Source organism: Amphiprion ocellaris, chromosome 6, assembly GCF_022539595.1.
Source record: "Amphiprion ocellaris isolate individual 3 ecotype Okinawa chromosome 6, ASM2253959v1, whole genome shotgun sequence".
NCBI classification, from domain to species: Eukaryota; Metazoa; Chordata; class Actinopteri; family Pomacentridae; genus Amphiprion; species Amphiprion ocellaris.
In genome coordinates, this window is record NC_072771.1 from 24,119,255 (window position 1) to 24,138,598 (window position 19,344).

Sequence of the window (19,344 nt, forward strand, 5' to 3'; positions counted from 1 at the left end):
TAGATGGAGATTACAGAGATAAGACTTTAATGCCCTCAGACACCTTCCCAGAGCCAAACCCCCTCCTTCTCCACCTCAACCCCTGGTGTTCCCTCCATCAGAGGCTCATCCACTCTTTCCCCGGACTCTTGAAGACACAGTAACCCATCAGCCAGCCACCATGAAGACTGCTCTGGCGCTGCTGCTGCTCGCCTCTCTGGCCTGCCACAGTAAGTTTCTATAATTCTGGATTTGAGTTTTATTTAGCACCGGTGGAAAAATGTATTGATTTGTAGTTGACAGACTGATTACTGAGAGGCTACTGAGGCACTTTGAAAAAGACGATCGATTGAAGATTCTCTTCCTCTGCAGTAAATCTGTCATAGATTTGAACAAGCAAGGTATATAGACAGTATATGGCGACTTAAACAGCTAAAAAATGTGCCTGTATGGTGGACAAATCTGCACAGCAGTAATACACAACAGCTTTGTGTGCAAATGTGTCACTCATTTCAACACGCATGTCTACTCAATCTACCTGCAAGCGAGTGTGTATGTGTGTGTTGCTGAATGGACTAATAGGAACATATGCTTGTGCTCGCCTGTGAATAAACATGCTTAGTCTCAAGTCAGGTGCTCTCTCTTGTTCTGTCTGCAAAGGCCATGCGCTCAAATGTCACACATGCGTGGCGGCCAATGACGACGACTGCAACCGACAGGGATCCACCTCTTGTCCTCAGTACGCCGATGCCTGCTCCACCATCACTGGACCTAGTGAGTAAATACACATGCACACGACCCGAGTGTGATTCGGTTGGATACAGTGGTGTAAGTATCTCACTAGAGGTCAGCACAACACTGACAACAAGCTGCTTCTGTGCATTCTCGTTAAAGGAAGTCATTAAAATCATGCTAATGCTGTTTCCGTTGACAAAAAGAGGCTTAAAAGTCATTATTAATCGCTAATTCACTAATATATGAACCAAGAGTGTGTGTAATATATTGTAAAACTCTCTCAGTTGCTTCTGAAGATGGCTCTTTGTGACTCAGACTGGATGTTTGTGGTTGCTCTCATGTAGCATCAGACACCTTTGATGATATAAAAGTACCTAAAATATTTGCAGATCAGTGTATGTGTAAGATTGTGTGTGATCATAAATCCGGCCTCTGCATCCTTTCATCTTGTGCTGGATGTTCTCCCAGCAGTTTCTGATAACCACAGGCCTCTGCGGGCCAGTATGTGTGTGTGTGTGTGTGTGTGTGTGTGTGTGTGTGTGTGTGTGTGTGTGTGTGTGTGTGTGTGTGTGTGTGTGTGTGTGTGTGTATGGAGAGAAGAGGAGCAGGATTGTGGGAGGGAGTTCATCGGGTTCACGGAGTCAAATCAACACAAGTGGCGACTTTTGAGTTCAGCTGCTCCGTCTCGCTCTCTTCCAGACACCGTGATGAAGTCGTGCACATACAGGGCCTTCTGCGACAAGGCTCATGGCAGCAGCTCTGGAGCCAAGATGGAGTGTTGTTTTGGAGACGACTGCAACGGGCCCCACAGGAGTCACAGCCACGGGGATCACCACCACAACAGTGCAGGGGCTCTGGCCTCCAGCCCAGTCTTGCTGCTCACAGCCCTGCTGCTGCGTATGGCCTTCAGTCAGCTCTAAACTCCTCCACCTCTTCTTCCCTCCAGTGATTCATCACCTCTTTTTATTTGTTATATTATCCATGCAAGTTTTTAAAAAAGAGAGTTGCAAAGAGTTCTCATGTGGTTTGACAACAAAAAGTGTGCTATAATGAGGTTTTCGCAGGTTTGTTCCAGAAATACGAGCTGCATTTCAGCAACTTTCATTTTCTTTTAGCATTTTTTTCATTATTTATTATCATCTAACACTTCAATAGTAACTTAATTTTATATAGTAGTATCTTCAGTTTCGGATAATGTCAAGCTGTGAACCTATGATCTTTACAGTGTATGTGGTGAACAAATGTGCAAAAAGTGAAGAGCACCTACTCACAGCGCTGATGCAGCCAGGGGGGACTCGGGTGTGGTTTTAGTAGGTGTGGGTAGATGTAGTGCACAGTTTGCTTCACACCATAGAACCACATTATCTGTCGGTGTCATGGTAACACAAACATCTGACAACAAATGTATAAAAATGTCTAATAATGATGTGTGTAGTGCTTTATTTGCGCACTTGTGTGCATGTAAGCTGAATAAAGATGCAATCACACCCTCATTTTTTGTGTGGCATTTGACACTCTACACTTCTAAATCAGTGTTTTTGTTAATATTCCTAATGTAAAGGCAGACCTAGAAACAAGCTAAAAAAATAAAACATACAATCACTGTGATTTTCAGCAGAAACATCGGCTCTGTGGAAACTGCAAGACTTCCTTCTGCAACTGAGTAACTTGAATTTTGTACAGTCGCCTCAGGATATGAAATCGGTGAGGTAGGTCTCCGTCCTCTGGCAGGTCATATGACGTGCAACCACTTCCTCTTAACAAGAGGACGCAAATTTTTTACCAAAAGAAAGAGAACAGAACACAGAATGACTTCTGTAAATGCAGATATTTGCTACTTCAGCAGTTACAAAGGTGACAGGCTCAGCCGCACCAAAGTCAAAGTATGTGAAGGTGAACAACCAGTGAGGCAATCCTAAGGTAAAGTATTTAAATAGTTTTCACTCTGAATTTTACAAGGAAATATTTTACACATTTGTCTAAGGTTGAAGTTGTTACTTTTCTGATATTTATTTATAGAAACTGAGGATAAATCAAACAAAATGAGATACTTTACTGACATTTAAACTGTTAGTCAAGCCAAGAACCGCCGTAAATCACTGAGTCAATATAAAAACAAATTGTAACCTACCTGAAATGCAACTCTTTATAAAGGACCATGCTGAGGTTTCTCTCTGGTGGTAAATTTAAACTCGGAGGTGTTGCTATATGGTTGAGACTGTGAAGTCACTTTTTAAGTGTTAAAACAGAATCCAACAGACCACAACGTAAACCCAGTTAGTAACCGACAGATAAATATTCAATTAAATGTTCTTTGTGTAGAGCCAAATCAGAACATAAGTCACCTCAGGGTGAGTTATGTACTAAATATGATCAGCACTGACAAAATATATATAAGGTTGGTAATTTGGAACAGTTTAAAAATTTAATTTGCAATGTAACAACCACAAAGCTTATGGGATTTGTTTTACATCAACATATTTGCATACAGTGTACTCGCTTTGCTCCAAAACAAGACAAGTAGCTGTATTTGGATAAAATATGTCCTCCAATATTTCCCATATTAACTAAAATAACTGCCAGCTTCCTTTTGTGTACACTAAGTGAATGTGGGGCATTAGTAAGGGCTGCGGGTATCGTCCAGAACACTGATGTCATGTGACATTTCTGAGGATTTATAGAGTTGAATGGCCTGAGGAGGAAACATACACACAGAAATTAAAGGGATTTAGTTTGTTTGGCATTTCTTCACCAGAAGTGCCTGATAGTACAGAAAAGAATCTTAAAGAACATTTAGAAGGAGCGATTTACAGAAAATATAACTGAATGAATGAATAAAACCTGAAAATGTAGTACTTTTTGAAATGCTCCTGGAAGCTAATGATGAACTTGTAAGGTACAGGCGTGGTATTTTTTTGGGTATTTTTAAAATCTTGGCTACAGTCCAGCTTTTACATCCTTCTTATCCCTACTTTACACTTATGTGCACAACTTTTATTCAGTCCTTTAGCACCAGCTGCTTTTGGCGCATCATCCTGCACTGGTCTAAAGCTCTTCTCCCATGGCAAGAGTAGAAAACCACTGTACTAGTATAAAGTTTTACTTTCAAATTGTTCACTAATCAGAGATTTTTCTTTACCCTCTGTAAGACAATTTAGTCCAGATTTGATCAGTCTATATGTAGTAGTCCTTGATCTGGACCTGGTCTAACATGGTCTATGTGCAAAAAAGCAGTGCAAGCTCCCCTTTTTGCATTTATACAAATAGAATAAATGTGTCAGCAATCAGACTCTTTTGACTCTGTGGAAATAACCTCTAGATTTGACAAGTATAAATAAAGCGGTTTTAAATCTGGACCAGGTCTAATTTAATCTGGGTGCGTAAAAAAAGCAGTGAGGTCTATAGATTTTGCCCGTCTATATGTGACTGTTTTAGAAGTGGACCTGGTCTAATGTGGTTTACATCCCAAAAAAAAAAAAAAGAAGTGAAATCTTCCCTTTTTTGCATTTTCACAAATAGAATAAAGGCGTCACAAATAAGAAGCTATATTTCAAAGACTTTTTGGCTTCTGTAAAATGATCTAGTCTAGAGCTGACATACTACATTTAGTGGGTTTTGGTCTGGATCTGGTCTAATATGATTGACATGCAAAAAAGGAATAAAATCTCCTTTTTTTTTAGCAAGTTCTCCAACAGAATAAGGGTTTCACAAATCAGAAACTGTGTTTTAGAGACATTGTAACCTCTCTGACATAATCTAGTCCAGATTAGACTGGTCTATATATGGTGGCTGTTGATCTGGACCTTGTCCTGGACTGTATTGACGAGGTCCAGATGTTTTGAAAAAGGGAGTGAGATCTCACTTTTCTGCTGATCAAAAATAGAATAAAGAGTTAACAAGGCAGAAACTACGTTCTTTAGGTTAGTTTGCCTCTCTGGCATAATCTACTCCAGATTTGATCAGTTTATATGCAGGTGGTTATATCTGGATCTGGTCTAATGTGGTCTACATGAGAAAAAAACAACAACTATGAAATCTCTTAAGTTGTTGCATTTTTTAAAACAGAAGAAAGCTTTCACAACGTTGAAAGGGAGCTTTAGACATCACAAAGGGTTTGCCCAAAATGTCTAATACAGTTTTACATCATTAAAATGTGTGGAAACAGAAAATGTCACACTAAGTTCAGTTCCCTTAACTTTTCCCTTAACTATCAAATCTAAAGCTCCCTTCAGCTTTTCTGCTTCAACCACCTGATTCAGCTGAGTGTGTCTGTGTGTTTGACCCAGTTCCCAAGTTGCCACCTGAGACAAGTAGAGATAACGTATCGCATGCAGTTGCAGAAAGAGAAATGCTGCATTTACTTTTTTCTCTTTTTTTCTGAAAAAGCCTCAGTACAAAGACGTCTGGTGTCTGTCAAGGCAGAAAAAAAACTAAGCCAAAGGCCAAAGTTGCATCGCTGAAGCTGTTGAAATTATACAAACTGAGGTTAAGGAAGGACAAACGAGCTTGTTGAACTCGGCTTCCTCATCTGAGAGCTGAGCAGCAGCACAGAGGAGGAGGACCCGGCCGGAGGACACATAGATCACATCCGGGGCTGGTTTATTCTAATAACGAAACGTCCAACCCGGAAAAAAGACAAGACTTCTGTAATCCGAGCACACAAACAAACAGGCGAGAGTGCGACAGTCTCATGCACGCCGGTTTAGTGGATGTCCGCCGTTTGTAAAAGTTGTTAAAGACTTTGCGTAAAACATGCGCGCATTTACCAACGTCGGGTCTCTCCCCTGCGCTTCGTAGCCCTGCGGGGCGCTGGCTGTGGCGCACACTGAGTCTCCACAGCGGGTAAGTAGACAGTCGACTGGGACACTGTGACTGTGTGACTGTGTGTGTGTGTGTGTGCGTGTGTGTGTGGATGGTACAGTAGGTGTGGCAGGCCGCTGAGTCGTTGGATCTGGTGAGTCAGTGCAGGTCATCTGAGCTGAACAAATGAAATGTCAGTCAGGTGTTGCTGAGTAACTCTGCCTGGTGACATTTTTAAACTTTTCATTGCATGCTCATAATCACGTTGTCCATGACCGTGACCACCAGACTCCAGTGGCGAACTGCAGTTAACAGTTAAGTTTTAGTATCGGTTCATCAACTAGAGGATTACATTTGGTCCATCAGCTGTTGAGCAAAAGCCTGTTGGCGCCTCCTGAAGCTCTTAAAACTGCCTCTTTTGTTTAACCAACAGTCCAAAATCGCCCAAATATTCACTTTTATGTCTAATTGTTGTTACATTATGCCTCTTTGCTATAACCCTTATACTTTTAGATCAAGATTTCACACAAAAAGCAACAAATGATGTCCTCGGGGCTGTATGAGAAGTCTCGAGGTGAGTTATTCAATTGACATTACAAAATGTGCTTCTGCTAGATAAGGATCCACCTATTTTACATGTCAAAGTAAACTGTATTATCGAAGGCATTGCTATTCAGCCTGAAAACACGGTTATATAATGTGTTCTGGAGTGAACTTTGTCAAGTTTGAGAAGAAAGAAGAGCATTTACTAGGCAAAACAAAAGATGCTACAGTGCTGGGTTGTGTTCAGGGAAGCGCAGGATGGGTGGTGTTTGGAGTCTGACTCATTCTGTGGTTTAAGAGTTTAGATATCTCCACCACTCTTATTCTCTCTCTCACAAGGCCCCGAAAAGCTAAGATTTAAAATTTCCTTTTAAACTTCTCAGATGAGTTTGAATATCAGTTTATGACCATCTAAAAAGTGGTTTAAATTGTGTAAACGCATTATAGGTGGGTTTCTCTTCGCTACCCTGGATGTGGTTACAGACATCACATCTGGTATCATCGCTGCAATCTATACATCTTGTTCTGTCCTCGTACACACAAACTCTGTCAGTGTTAATTGCTGCTTGGGCGTCATTCTGCCACATTTCAAAGCCACAGTTCTTGAAAACTGTGTTAAACATCATCAAAATTATACTTATTGGTAAAGTTCAGCTGAAGATGCCACAACCTCACCGCAGTATCTCCCTGTAATGGTGAAACCAGATGTTCTCTGATGCCCAAAATGGTTCATGTGTGTGTGTGAGGAGTGAGCTTGCCTTAGCGTTGGTATCTGTGTGACCTCTGTGGCATCATTTTCACTTTTCCATTACATGGTTTCTGCAGAAATCTTCCGTATCTTTGACCTATTTCAATGGCAGAAGAAAACACGCATCACAAGCGCAGCCCACAATTTTTTTCAGTTTCAAAATGAACTTCAAAATAGTTCCACAGGAGCTGCATCAGCACGGTGAAGATGCTGCCTGGCATTTTCTGTGTTTGTGTTGTGCTCTGTTTGGTGACGTGTGTGAAGGTTTTCATGGAAATGTTGATTATTTCCATCTCCTGGAAGCCAAGACAGTGCCGTAAAAGTATTGGCAGAAGGGGACAGCCAACCAGTCCTGGTTATATATTTTATGTGACAGTCACGTTATAATTTTTCTTCTTATGTAAAAAAAAAAAAAAAAATCAGTCACAGATGTGGCCTAGTTTGCCATCACATTACCTTTGTGGCCATAGTGCATTCAAGTCCATTCATAAATTCTGATATCTGGAAAAGTCAGGGTCTGTGAGGTAGAAAAAGCGCACAAGATTTGCTTTGGATTTTTGTTGTTGTTGTTGTTGGTATTTTGTGCATCTAACAGTGTACCGTTGGTCATTGCGATCGTTTTGCGTTTCTTCTGGTGAAGCCCAAAACTCCCCCTAAAATTAAAAACAACTTTTAATTTACTATGAGGTGCCAATTAATTAAATCCCATTGGAAAGCTAAAAGTACTAAAATATCATCAGCATATCTGAGCTGAATAAGTCCTGATTGCGTTGAGGAATCAGCCAGCAGCTCAGTGACTCACATTCATGGCATCATTTTAATGAACACATGTCAGTAGCTCTGTCCCCCCTCCTCTCTCCTCTCTCTCCTCTCTCTTCTCTGGCCAGTGGAAATGTGCGTGTGTGCAGATCTTGAGTGCAGTCTGTAATTTTTGGCTGTGGTGGAGGGCCTCAGCTCAGCCTCAGGCTTCAGGGTTTGCTGCTCAGCCTCAATCACGTCACATGAAAAACTGCTGAGTGTGAGTGGGTCTCTTTCTTCCTGTGTGTCTGTGTGTATTTGAACACTAAATGAAAGATGGTTTATCCTCCACATCTGCCTGTCTTTGCCTTTTTGTCCTATTAGTCTGCCTGCTTCTGTTCCTTCCTCTGTATTTCGCTTCTCATTGTCTGCCTCACTTGTGTCTCTAACTCAGTGATATGTGATAGCGACAGCATGCCGTACGTGGATCGGCTGAACCGTGTGTGCGGCTTCCTAGATATCGAAGAGAAGGAGAACAGCTGCCGCTTCCAGAGACGATACTTCATCCTCGACACGCAGGGAAATGCTCTGCTGTGGTACATGGACAACCCTCAGGTTCATACATGCATGACACACACTTGCACAAACAGCAAGAGGAAATGTAACCTTGGACTCTGAGCCAATGACGAGTCCGTGTGTTTGTGTTTGCATGCAGAACCTGCCCAGCGGAGCCAGTTTTGTGGGCAGCCTGAAATTAACTTACATCTCTAAGGTAAACCACCCTCTCGACTGCCTGTCATTTCCCTCGACTGTGTGCTGCAGTTACATAAAGTCCCTTGAACAGAACAAACCTAGACATTGGAGCTGCTCGGACACAGGAATTCACAGAATGCACACAAATAGCATGCAGATTCATTCAAGAGTTTCCAGATACACAAGATCTCAGTTATCTGTTGTTACAGTTAATGGTCACATGCGGCCGCGGAGTTGGAGCAGAAGTTGAGAAGTTTTCCAGATGTTGCTCGCTGAGCTAACCAAAGATAATGACATCTGGCTTCATTCCTCTGTAGCGCTGACAGCTCCTCCCTGGACGTCAAACATATGAATCTTCTCTTCTCTTCTCTTTTCTCGTCTTCCTTCTCTTCTCTCCTCTTCCTTCTCTTCTCTCCTCTTCCTTCTCTTCTCTCCTCTTCTCTTCTCTCGTCTTCTCTCCTCTCCTCTCCTCTTCCCTTCCCTTCCCTTCTCTTCTCTCCTCTCCTCTTCTCTTCTCTTCTCAGGTCAGTGAAGCTACAGCGAAGCAAAAGCCCAAGACAGAGTTCTGCTTTGGTGAGTTTTCCAGGGGAAACACAGAGTCATGCTAATGCAGTAGCACGCAATCACATTGTGCTAAAATTATCCATCACTATCTAATGTGGTCATTCTTGATATTTCTGCAGTCATTAATGCAGTTTCACGCCGATACTTCCTCCAAGCCAACGATGTGACTGACATGAGGGACTGGGTGGCTGCTCTCAACAGGGCCAGCAAGATCACTGTAAGTGCAACACTCACCCATGATGTTATATCCACATGTGTTTGTCTAATGAGCAGGGAGATAACTCCTAAACTAACAGTTATTGATGGGGGATTTGTTTCCACCTGAGTGCAGGAAGCTGCAGTTTGCGGTGGAGAGACTGAAACCAGTTCGGCCCGGCAATACGCAGATGCCAGATCGTTGCCCACAAATACCCTCTCACATACTTTGTGAATGAGGAAACTGTGAATGTGCAACAAGATGAGTGATAACACATCAGCGTCACTGTGGTGAAGGTGTCGACATTCGGTGTGCACATTTGCATAATATCTGTATGAGCGCTTGGCGAAATGACCGAGGCTTTGTTTGACCGGTGACATCCAGACATTTGATGACGGCAGGTGAGAGAAGAAGAGTGTTACTCTTTTTCTCTCACCTGCACACTGACACAGGAAGCAGCGCTGCTCACGCTCTTTCACTTCCCCATCGAGGGGAGGCTGCTCTGCCGCGCTTTCTGAACTTCCTTGGCCTCGATAGAGCATAGTGTGAAAAAGTGTTATGAAACAGAATGGGCATGATGTCAATTTAGCCGTGAAGTAAAATTCAAACTAAAGACTATACTATACTTTGCAGAGCACATTTATACCTTATTTGACTATTTCGTCGACAATCAGTGTCTATTCTTTTAGTTGTACCGTGCTTAAAACAATATAATTGCAGTAAAACCTGCTTTCATGGAGGTTGTTCAGTTCTTGTTGAAACTGTTTGATCGCTTCACTTTGTGATCAGTTTGGACACTTCTGTTGAACTGTCTTGCATTAATTGACAGTGTTTCTATATTCTTGTCTATGTGTATACCAACAATGTAAGGTTAAATGAAACCCACAACATTAAATAACCTGGATAATATTATGAAAGCCCTCCCTTGTATCAACAAAACATCTCTGAATCCTTTTTGTACTCCACATTGAGCTTGTTCTGGCACATCTTATGGAGGCTCAGTCAGATTGGGGGCGAACCAACGCTTTGAGCTCTTGGTTGTGTTCCTCGAGCCTTTTGTTGAGCGATTTTTGTAATATGGGGGGATGCATTGTCTTTCTGGAGGAGGCTGCTGCTGTCAGGGAGTGTTGTTGCGTTACACTATATTGTAACAAGATGATCAATGTTGTTCATTTCACCTCTCACTGACTGGTTTTAATGGTGTGGCTCATTCATGTAATGCAACACGTATAATTCACTTAAAAAATATTTTCTAATGGAAACAAGTACATGCTAGTTAATAAGTCAGTTTGCAAGCTTTCAAAATAAAGCACTTTCCCACTCTTTTTCACTTAACTTTTCACGGTATTGGTGCAAGTGAATGAGAAAGACAACACTCACAGAACCAACCAAGCAATATGTTCTGATTCTGAAACATCCAGAGTAGATCCTGACTGATACTGGATTTTGGGGGGCAATTTTAGGGCACATGAAATGATGATAATGATATGTCTGTGTAGTTTCTCATTCATCCAGGTCATGGTTATCCATGTGTTGTTAATATTGCCTCCTCGGTTTACAGGTTCCTAAGTCCTGCCCTGCACCTCTGAGGTCTGATGTGAACACAGTGATCAGTGACACTCAGGGAGGAAGGAAACAGCAGGCCTATAAGACTGAGATCATTGGCGGTGTGGTGGTGCACACTCCCATCCAGGTAAAGCAGAGGAAGCTAAAACCTGCTACGACAGTGTCAGCAGAAACCCCAGTGAGGCCGGGATTTTGAAAATCTGGTCTAACTGTTTGTTTTAAGAAAAGCAAAACAGCGCCGTCTTCCATTTGCGTTCACAGATGTGTGTAGGCTGAGATATCTGATGCTGGTGGTCACTGTGACCGTGATAATGAAGGCGGTTGTGATGAAATGTTTCAGAATGAGAGTGAAGACACAGAGGGCAGAGAGAGGAAGGGCAACAGGCCGGGCGTGCTGAGATGCGGTTACTGTGTTAAACAAGGAAATGTGGTGAGTGTGCAGCAACCTAAAACCGATTAACTCAATGTGTGTCTAAAAACAGAGTGTGGAAACTGTGCTGTGGTGTGTGTTTCAGAGGAAGAGCTGGAAGAGGCGGTTTTTCACCCTGGATGACAACGCAGTCAGCTACTACAAGTCAGAGATGGTGAGGAGTGAGGCTTTTTAAAACTTTTAGTTTTCCTGTCTCTAGCTGATGCTTACGAGTGACTGTGGTCTTTGTCTGCTCGTGTCTGATTGTCTCCCAGGACAAGGAGCCTCTTCGAGCTGTTCTGCTGAGGGACATTCAGAAGGTCCACGAATGTCTCGTCAAGTCAGGGTGAGTCAAAGTTGAATCAGCCAGATTCTTCCACCGTTTTGCTTTCTCTCAATCTATCTGCTATGGAGGCACACAAACTGATGACATAAACAAGTTTATTTGTCAGAACATTTCATCAGTTTTCACCAGATTTGTTGTTCAGTGCAGGATTAAGCTTCTATCATGTTGTGCAGGTGCCGTTTTCACCTCATGATTTAATATTAAAGCCCGGCACTGATGGAAAATGACAAGAGGAAGTTAGAGACCATATTAAAAGTACATGCAAAATAGCTTATATTTTAAATACCTGTCTTAGTCTTTTTTTTGCAGATGAACTTTCTTACTATGTAGAGCTTCACTTGCTGTATGTACCAGCTCTGGTATTAAACTAGCATTCTCCAAACTCTGACCTGGAAAATGTGATTCGTGCAGTAATTTTCAGTGCTGCATCTCCCTCCGGTCTGGCTTCTACCAAAAGTCACTCTGTTGCCTCCAGAATATCACAGCTTGGCTTCTGGTCTGGTTTTAGCAGAAGACATCACATCATCCAAATCCTGGCTTCTCTCTAGTGGCTTCCTGGTCATTTTAGAACGGATCTTAAAGAGCCCATATTTTTTATTCGTGTTAACCCTTATCATGTCTTTCCAGTTGCCATGCACTTTTTGTCTTCTGAGGTAAAAATGATCCTGCCTGGTTTGACTGTTATTTAAAGCATATATTATAAATTGTCAATCAAATCTGTGTTGCACCTTTAGTCCTACTTCAGTCAAGGCAATTACCACATTTTTTCCCCTTCATTTTGGAATTTAGGGCCAAATAGACCTTGTTTACAGAAAAGTATACAATGGCAAAAGATTTTATTTGAGGTCAGAATGACCCCAGGAGAACAGGAGGGTTAAATGTTGGAAGTACAGGCTTTTCCTCCATCACTTATCTATGTCACCATGTAACACATGTATAATGGTGTCCACAGGAACGTTTTTTCTCACATGGAAATGCGCTGTATCTGAAAATCGCTTGCTTGGTGGGCGTGTCACTTGCGAGCCACTAGGTGGTCACATGACAGCGGTTTAGCTTCAGTCCGGTAGAAGCGTCAGACCAACACCAACCACCTCAGTCACAAACCTTCTCTATTACAACGAAAACAGTTCAGCGGAAAGTATTTCTGAAAGCATTTGAGATGACAAATAAGCTGTGCATTTGTTGAATCTGTCCTCATTTTAGTTCAGCGACGGCTAGTTTAGACTTTTAACAAAAGTTTCAAGAGGCGTCGGACCGCCGCTCCCCAGGCCTCATTTCCATAAAGGAGAAATCAAACTACTTTATGCAAATGAGCTGCAGGCAACTCAGAGGACTCACCGCAACACAACCACCATGCAATGCGGTGCGTTTCCATACGTTTCCCACAGACAATGAATGGGATGCGAGACATTGAAGGGTCCAGTGGACACGTGTCTTTACACCTGTGTAGTAGCTAGTTTGGCATGGACTCAAATAATACGCAGCTTCCTCATAGTCCACCATTATTTCATCCCTAGAGTTGGTCCTACTACGCTGCATCAGTATACTCACAGATTTGGGGTTACAGTAAATAAGCAGCATGAGATGGATTTGTTGGACCAACTGACCAATCAGAGCAGACATAGCTTTTTGGGAGGAGGGTCTTAAAGAGACAATGGCTACAACAGTGTTCAAAGGGTAAGAAGAGGTACTGCAGGACTGCACAGTATGAGGAAGAAAATGTGTTTTTTGAACACCAAAAACATCTTACCATGTTGTGGTAGACCTTAAATAACTAAATTGTAAACCTGTGAATGTGCAATAGCATCCCTATTATTGTCAAAAATAGGGACTCTTTAAGACTTTACTGATCACTTTCAAAGCACGTCACAGTCTGGCAGCAAGCTTCGTAGTAGAAATGTCAATCCCCATATGAGTCAGCTCGCAGCCTTAGATCTCAGATGTGGTTCTTCTTGCTGCTCCGAAGTCGTGGCTTAAATCTGAATCTTCTTGTTTTACTTGTTGCCTTTTGTTTTCCTGCTTTTTCTTTGTCTGTCAAAGCACTGTGTAAACTCAGTTTTTTCTCTTAAAGTGCTGTATAAATAGTGTTGTTGTTATTATTTCTATGATACAGTGTTCCCCCACTGTTAAGAACTATCGCTACTACTGATTTCCATTAACAGTTTCCTAGTTTTGACAGTTACACATAGTACTTTACTTAATTTATTTTTTTTACATGGTTAAAATGTGATGTTATCTGGTATATGTATGAGGAACACAAATGACAGTACAAAGCAGCTTCTCCTTTTTTACTCTCCTGCTGTTTATTTAACTCACTCTCTGTGTCTGTCAGGGATCTCCTGCTGAGAGACAACCTGTTTGAGATCATCACCAGCTCCAGAACTTTCTACATTCAGGTAAAGTGTCTTTCTTCTGTTCTTTGTTCATCTTTCTGTATCCATAACGGTGTTAAAATAATTCAGAATTAATGATGGGGATGCCCCTTTTGTATTTTTAGATCCTTAACTAAAAACAGAAGTCTGTATTTCCAGGTGCGTCGGTCCTGATGTTTTGAAATGTTTTCTCTGAATGCTCTGCTGCTGATGTGTGGCACAGACTCTTTATTTAGGAGCATGAAAAGTTTGTTTTTGTGAAACGGGCACAGCCATCTGTTACCATAACAACAATAATATCCTGTTCCTCCCCCTGGGAGAACAGCTGACTGAGGCTCGGATCAGATAGGAAGTACTGGAAGACACAGAGAGAGAGAGAGAGAGAGAGAGACGGCTGCAAACAGCAGCACTTTTATGTTTGTGCATGAAAAAAAGGAAGTGCAGCATGCATTTAGTAAACTGAAATAAACAACGACAGAATAATACAAAACATTACCAAAATTAAATGTTATCTCAAAGTGGTGGCAGTGGTGGCGCAACGGTTAAGTCTCTGGACTACTGATCAGAAGGTCAGAGGTTTAAGCCCCGATGTGGCCACTGTTGGGCCCTTGAGCAAGGCCCTTAACCCTTCCTGCTCCAGGGGTGCTGTACCATGGCTGACCAGTCGCTCTGACTGATATGATATGAAAAAATCAGAATTTCCCCTCGTGGGATAATAAGAAATAAAAAAAAAAATCACATTTCTGCGAGATATCAATATTTGATGTTGCCTAAAGGGAAAAAAAATCCCAAAAGCTAAATGGTTGTTCAACTGATGTTCATATTTTAACCATTCAGTAATATAAACTACAGTTAAGACAGTGATTATTTTTTATTACTGTATAATGTTTAACTTTGGCCTGACACTGAACCTCTGATTGAGGTTGATTGCAATTCATTATATGATTAATTCATTGTCAAAATAGTTGCAGATTAATTCTTTCAATCAACTAACTGATTGATTGACTAATAATGACAGGTAGGCAGGTAGAGTGATGTAGGTAGGTGGATCTGTAGGTGGAGAAGTCGATGGGCAGTTATTTTTAATTATGGGCCACCATACACACTGACGTTAGGCTCTAGCTAAAGATGAGGACGGTAATCATCAATATTTTCATTATGATCAAGCACCTCCACAATGCCGGTTGGGTTCAGACAATACTTGTTAGCAGGCTAATTTTTGTTGGTTTTTTTTTCAGTGCTGTACATTCAGTCATAAGCAAAAGTGTACATGCACTTGTACAAACCACGTATATCACGGCAGTCGTGATTTTCTAACAACTTCTAAAGCTCTGAGAGGATTTAGTCAAATATTCAGAAGACCTGTAATACATTTATGAAACAGCAGAAACGCATGATTGGTTTTTGCGACGAATACGTGTATTTAAATGATTCCATTGTATAAAATTCAGAGATATAGGAGTCACTGGAAGCACAAGACTGCCATGGTGTACATGGCCTTTACAAGTGTATGTATGCTTTTGTTCCCGACTGTACATGCATGTGTAGATACTGAGTGAAACCACCCAATAGTTTGGGTAATTATTGCATGAGAGCAAATGCACTGAGCAGTGAGTGTTTCTGGTTGGGGATCATCCTCTGCATGTCAGTCATCTACTCTCCCTCCCCACGTTCCCTGTGCCTCCACTCTCTCTATAAAATAAAGACAAATAAGCCCCCAAACTAAGCTTTAAACTGTAGATATTGAATATCGTTTTAAACATGATCAGTAGATATTAGAAAACAGGTGCAATAGCTGGTGTGAGAATAATTTCAGACGTGCTGCTCTGTGAGGCTTCATCTTCTGGGGACTTTTCTCTGCAGACGGATTCTCCAGAGGAGATGCATGGTTGGATCAGGGACATTGAGATGAAGATCCAGGATTTCAGAGGCCCCCCGAAGGTAGCTTTGTCTTCTCCCGGCCTTCCTTTTGGGGAAAAACATCTAAAGCTAATAATTCAGCATTTTTTTTTCTGCCTGTATGTTTTAAGAAAACTGGAAAATTCTTGGTTATGATTCATCACTGTGTTGTTTGGGTCTCTCTAATTTCAGGGCTTTTCATTTAAACGCGCGTCTTCTCTCTATCGAAATCAAAATGCCTGCTCTGCGCCTCATGGTCAGCACCGTGATGAGCGCAGACCTACACTGGTTAAATCCTGCTCTGTGGCACCGGGCTGGCAGCCCTGGACGCCCGTCCCTCAGTGCGAGGCCTCCATAATGGATGCAGAGGATGAAGATAACGTGTTCAGCTCTGTGCCCACTCTGCCTTCTCTATCCTCCTCCTCCACCTCCTCGTCCACCTCCTCCTCTTCCAACTCGCTGTCCACCCCGACCCCCGGCCCCAGCGCTCCTCCAGCTCCTTCAGTCAGCGGACTGGGGATCCTCACGGCCTCAGCGGATGTGGCCAGCGGACGTCGGAGGCATCGCTCACAGCCTCAGGCTCACACCAGCTGCAGCTTCCCCTTCAGCTTAGACGACGACAGCATCCGGACCACTGACGTCTAGTTCAGCGAGGCCTGTCCAGACTCCTGTGTGGACTAAAGTGTTGGTACCTGTTTTTAAATGAATGTGACTGGCAATAATAGTATTCCCTGCTAATGAAGTGACACTGTGACCGTCAGCCTCAATGCTATGACATGAGATCGGGGCCCCCTGCTGGTGTTGCAGCTGTTTAACAGACGAAGGATGCACCCAGCTGAAAGAGGCACAGTGGTAGTTGTTCATAGGACTGTGAAAAGATATGATGGAGATGTTTTTAGTTCAACTTCCTCTGAAAACTTGAATAATCTTGTTAACTGTTCTTGCAGATTTTTAAAAAATGATGGCACATGCTTTCAGTCTGTTGCACTTGAGTGCCACAGGACTCACCAGGACTTGTTTTCACCCTCGCTTGAAGTATTCAAAAAGAAGTATTTAATGGCATTTTAAAACATCGGTATCCACATTTTTATACTCAAAGCTTATTTTCACCAAACATTTAGATATACTGGACAGCATTACTTTCCACTGGGCCCAGCAGCGTTTTTTCTTCTTTTCTCACATCAACTTTCCTTTATGAATAATTAAACCAGCATTTTAATATTTCCTAACATCTTTTATGTATTCACAGTATGCTTTGAACAGGAGCTTTTATCCTTTGCTTAAAGGTCAATTGTCAGGAAACTCTGACTCCTCTGTTAGGTTTTAACATGGTACCATAATAATACTGCAGTGTTTTAATGGTACTTTTTACAATAAATGGTTCCAGCCTCAAAGTACAGCTCATCACTTGGTTTAACACCTTGTAAATGTGATATTTTGTTATTGCAGCATTATGTGGAAAGGTTTGCCACTACTTTTTGTAATTGAACTGTAATTCTGCACTTTGAGTTTTTTCCTTTTTTAAGTTGTGTTTCCTTCATGTTTTGTCACAGCAGATACTACAGCTTCCTTTGCCTCTCACACTTTGTGCTGTTACATCAGTAGTTCTAGCTCTTCTTAAGTTCACCTCAAGGCTTCATTGATGTGGTACCTAGTTCATTCCTGTTTGCATTTTCTGAAGCCGTGTGCACTTATTTGCCTGCATATAATGATAATTTACTTTCTTGTACATTAAATGATGCTTGTTGTTTTATTTGAGATTTTTTTGATCAGATTATAGGGTGATTTCTTTTGTTTTTTTTCCTCTGCCATCTGTCAAAGTTCACACAAAAGAACTTGAAAGAGTTTTATGAATTGTGTTTTGGTAGAAGTGATCTCAATAAGACTTAAAACTTTTATGTGTTTTCTCTCTAAAGGGCAAAAAACTGGCAGACATGCAAAGGGTCAGGGCCAACGAATTTGCCCTTTAACACTGTCACCTTAAGCACACACATGGCATGAAGTCACAAACACAAGCACACATACACATGCTGATCTAGTGGCCAGAGGCTCTGTTAAGTGAAGTGTTTCACACATCTAGTGCAAAGTCCATTAGGTAAAATGCCTAAAACTGTGTCCTGACCTCCGTCCACGTCCCCCTCTGCCTCCCAGTGCAGCTGCATGGCTGCAGGACTGGTGAGAGTAAAATGTCTCCACTGAACAGTTTAAATTGTGGCAGTAGGTAAAAAAGGCCCTCAGTGCTTGTGAAATGTCAGCTGTGTTGAAATGAGTTTTCAGTCTGTTAAAGACAGAGTTCCTCTAGGTACTGAGGTAAATCCAAGCAGAAACATGTGGAGAGGAAGATGGTGATGAAAGTTTTGGGAGTGTAGGAAAGAAAAAAACAAAGTGAAGGTGATGGAGATTGAGCCTAAACTAAATAGATAAATATTGATGTAAAACTTCAGGCTAATATAACCATGTCCTCTGGTGAGTTTCTGATCTTTGATATTTGCATTCATAAATATAGATAGAAGCCGGGAAATACGACGTTGCACGAGGAAGCCTTCGAGGTAGAATTTCTTGTTCCTGTCTGCACAAACATAATGTAAAGGTCACGCAGCACTTCAGTCTGACGCCTGTTAGTGACAGGCAGCTCTGAGGGCAGACAGACACTCAGCTCCCCGAAATGTTAATGTTCCCACATCAGTGAATCTGCACCAGATTACTGTGTGTCTCTGCCTTCTGATTGTGTTCCACTCTGCTGATTTTAAATGTTACAAAGCACAGTCATTGCTCCCACTACTTGAGAGATGAACCCATTCTGGGGCTCGTAGGCCGGAAAACAGAAAAGTGTATCTGATGAAGACCAACATGGTGAGTTTTTGGAGGGTCTTTTTGTCTTTTGGACTTTGTCACGTTTGCTGCAAATTATCGTTTCTCTGTTTGCAGAGGAAATCCACTAGAGGGCGCTGTGAGACACCTCACTTGAGTCACCGCACTGTCTGCTGTGTCAAAACAATGATTGCAGGCAGTTCAATGTGAAATGAGCTCATGAAGCCTCTTTCTCACTTCAGATCCCAGTGAAAGGTTCACCAGCAGCTATAATGAACATTCAGTATCAGTCACACGATTAAATATGACAACAAAGGAAAACCGAGTATGATGAGCCAAGCAATTAAAAAAATCTGTATTTTTTCACCTAACACTGACACTCATCTTCAAAATAAAAGCCCTGTTCTAAAATTGGGATGTCAAATCAAAACATAGACTCATCAGAAAATAAATGCAGAATCAGTAACAGAACAAACACTGTTGACCATTTTAGATCAAGTCATTAATCTAAAATTCAAACATCCAGTCAAGTTATAGTCACTCATTATGTAATTTGTTCACTTGTTTAGAAATGTTAGCATCAGATTCTCATGTTTTTGTAGATATTCAAGTTTTGTGTTGCAGTTAGCTGCTGAGCCTGGTAGTGAATGAAGAATGTTTCTGGTTGTGAAGATCCATGAAGATGAACCCTTAAAATTTCAGAAAACCTCTGTGATTGGAGCTACAATAGTGACACAGTTTTTCAACGTACCTAAAGAGTTCGCCTTCATGTTAACTAACTGATTCTAATAAATTAATTTGATCAGTGTTTTAAATATTTCCAAGAATATTCCTGTAATACTTTATGATTTCAAGTCACAGTACTTTGTCAAGTTCCTAAATTAT

General features: G+C 41.7%; 2 protein-coding genes across 4 annotated transcripts; both read left to right on the plus strand.

Annotated features, from left to right (window-relative positions):
• The first annotated feature begins 49 nt into the window (after window positions 1-49).
• Window positions 50-2,207, plus strand: si:ch211-113d22.2 (uncharacterized). Its single transcript, XM_035940934.2, has 3 exons — window positions 50-209; window positions 640-753; window positions 1,414-2,207. Exons 1-3 carry the CDS (start codon window positions 161-163, stop codon window positions 1,632-1,634), a joined length of 384 nt encoding a protein of 127 aa, XP_035796827.1. The 5' UTR covers window positions 50-160; the 3' UTR covers window positions 1,635-2,207.
• Window positions 2,208-5,304: 3,097 nt separating this feature from the next.
• On the plus strand, window positions 5,305-17,406 carry plekha2 (pleckstrin homology domain containing A2). 3 transcript variants are annotated; one of them, XM_023294168.3, is made up of 13 exons: window positions 5,305-5,556; window positions 6,028-6,088; window positions 7,998-8,158; window positions 8,259-8,315; window positions 8,821-8,869; window positions 8,980-9,077; window positions 10,618-10,749; window positions 10,963-11,052; window positions 11,138-11,206; window positions 11,307-11,377; window positions 13,710-13,773; window positions 15,613-15,690; window positions 15,841-17,406. In XM_023294168.3, the coding sequence occupies exons 2-13, from the start codon at window positions 6,055-6,057 to the stop codon at window positions 16,291-16,293; spliced, it is 1,356 nt and encodes a 451-aa protein (XP_023149936.1). In that variant the 5' UTR covers window positions 5,305-5,556; window positions 6,028-6,054; the 3' UTR covers window positions 16,294-17,406. The 3 variants fall into 3 exon arrangements, with proteins under 3 accessions (XP_023149936.1, XP_023149937.1, XP_023149938.1); XM_023294169.3 differs by lacking the exon at window positions 6,028-6,088 and having other exon boundaries at window positions 5,308-5,556; XM_023294170.3 differs by lacking the exons at window positions 5,305-5,556; window positions 6,028-6,088 and adding an exon at window positions 7,304-7,823.
• Window positions 17,407-19,344: the final 1,938 nt, after the last annotated feature.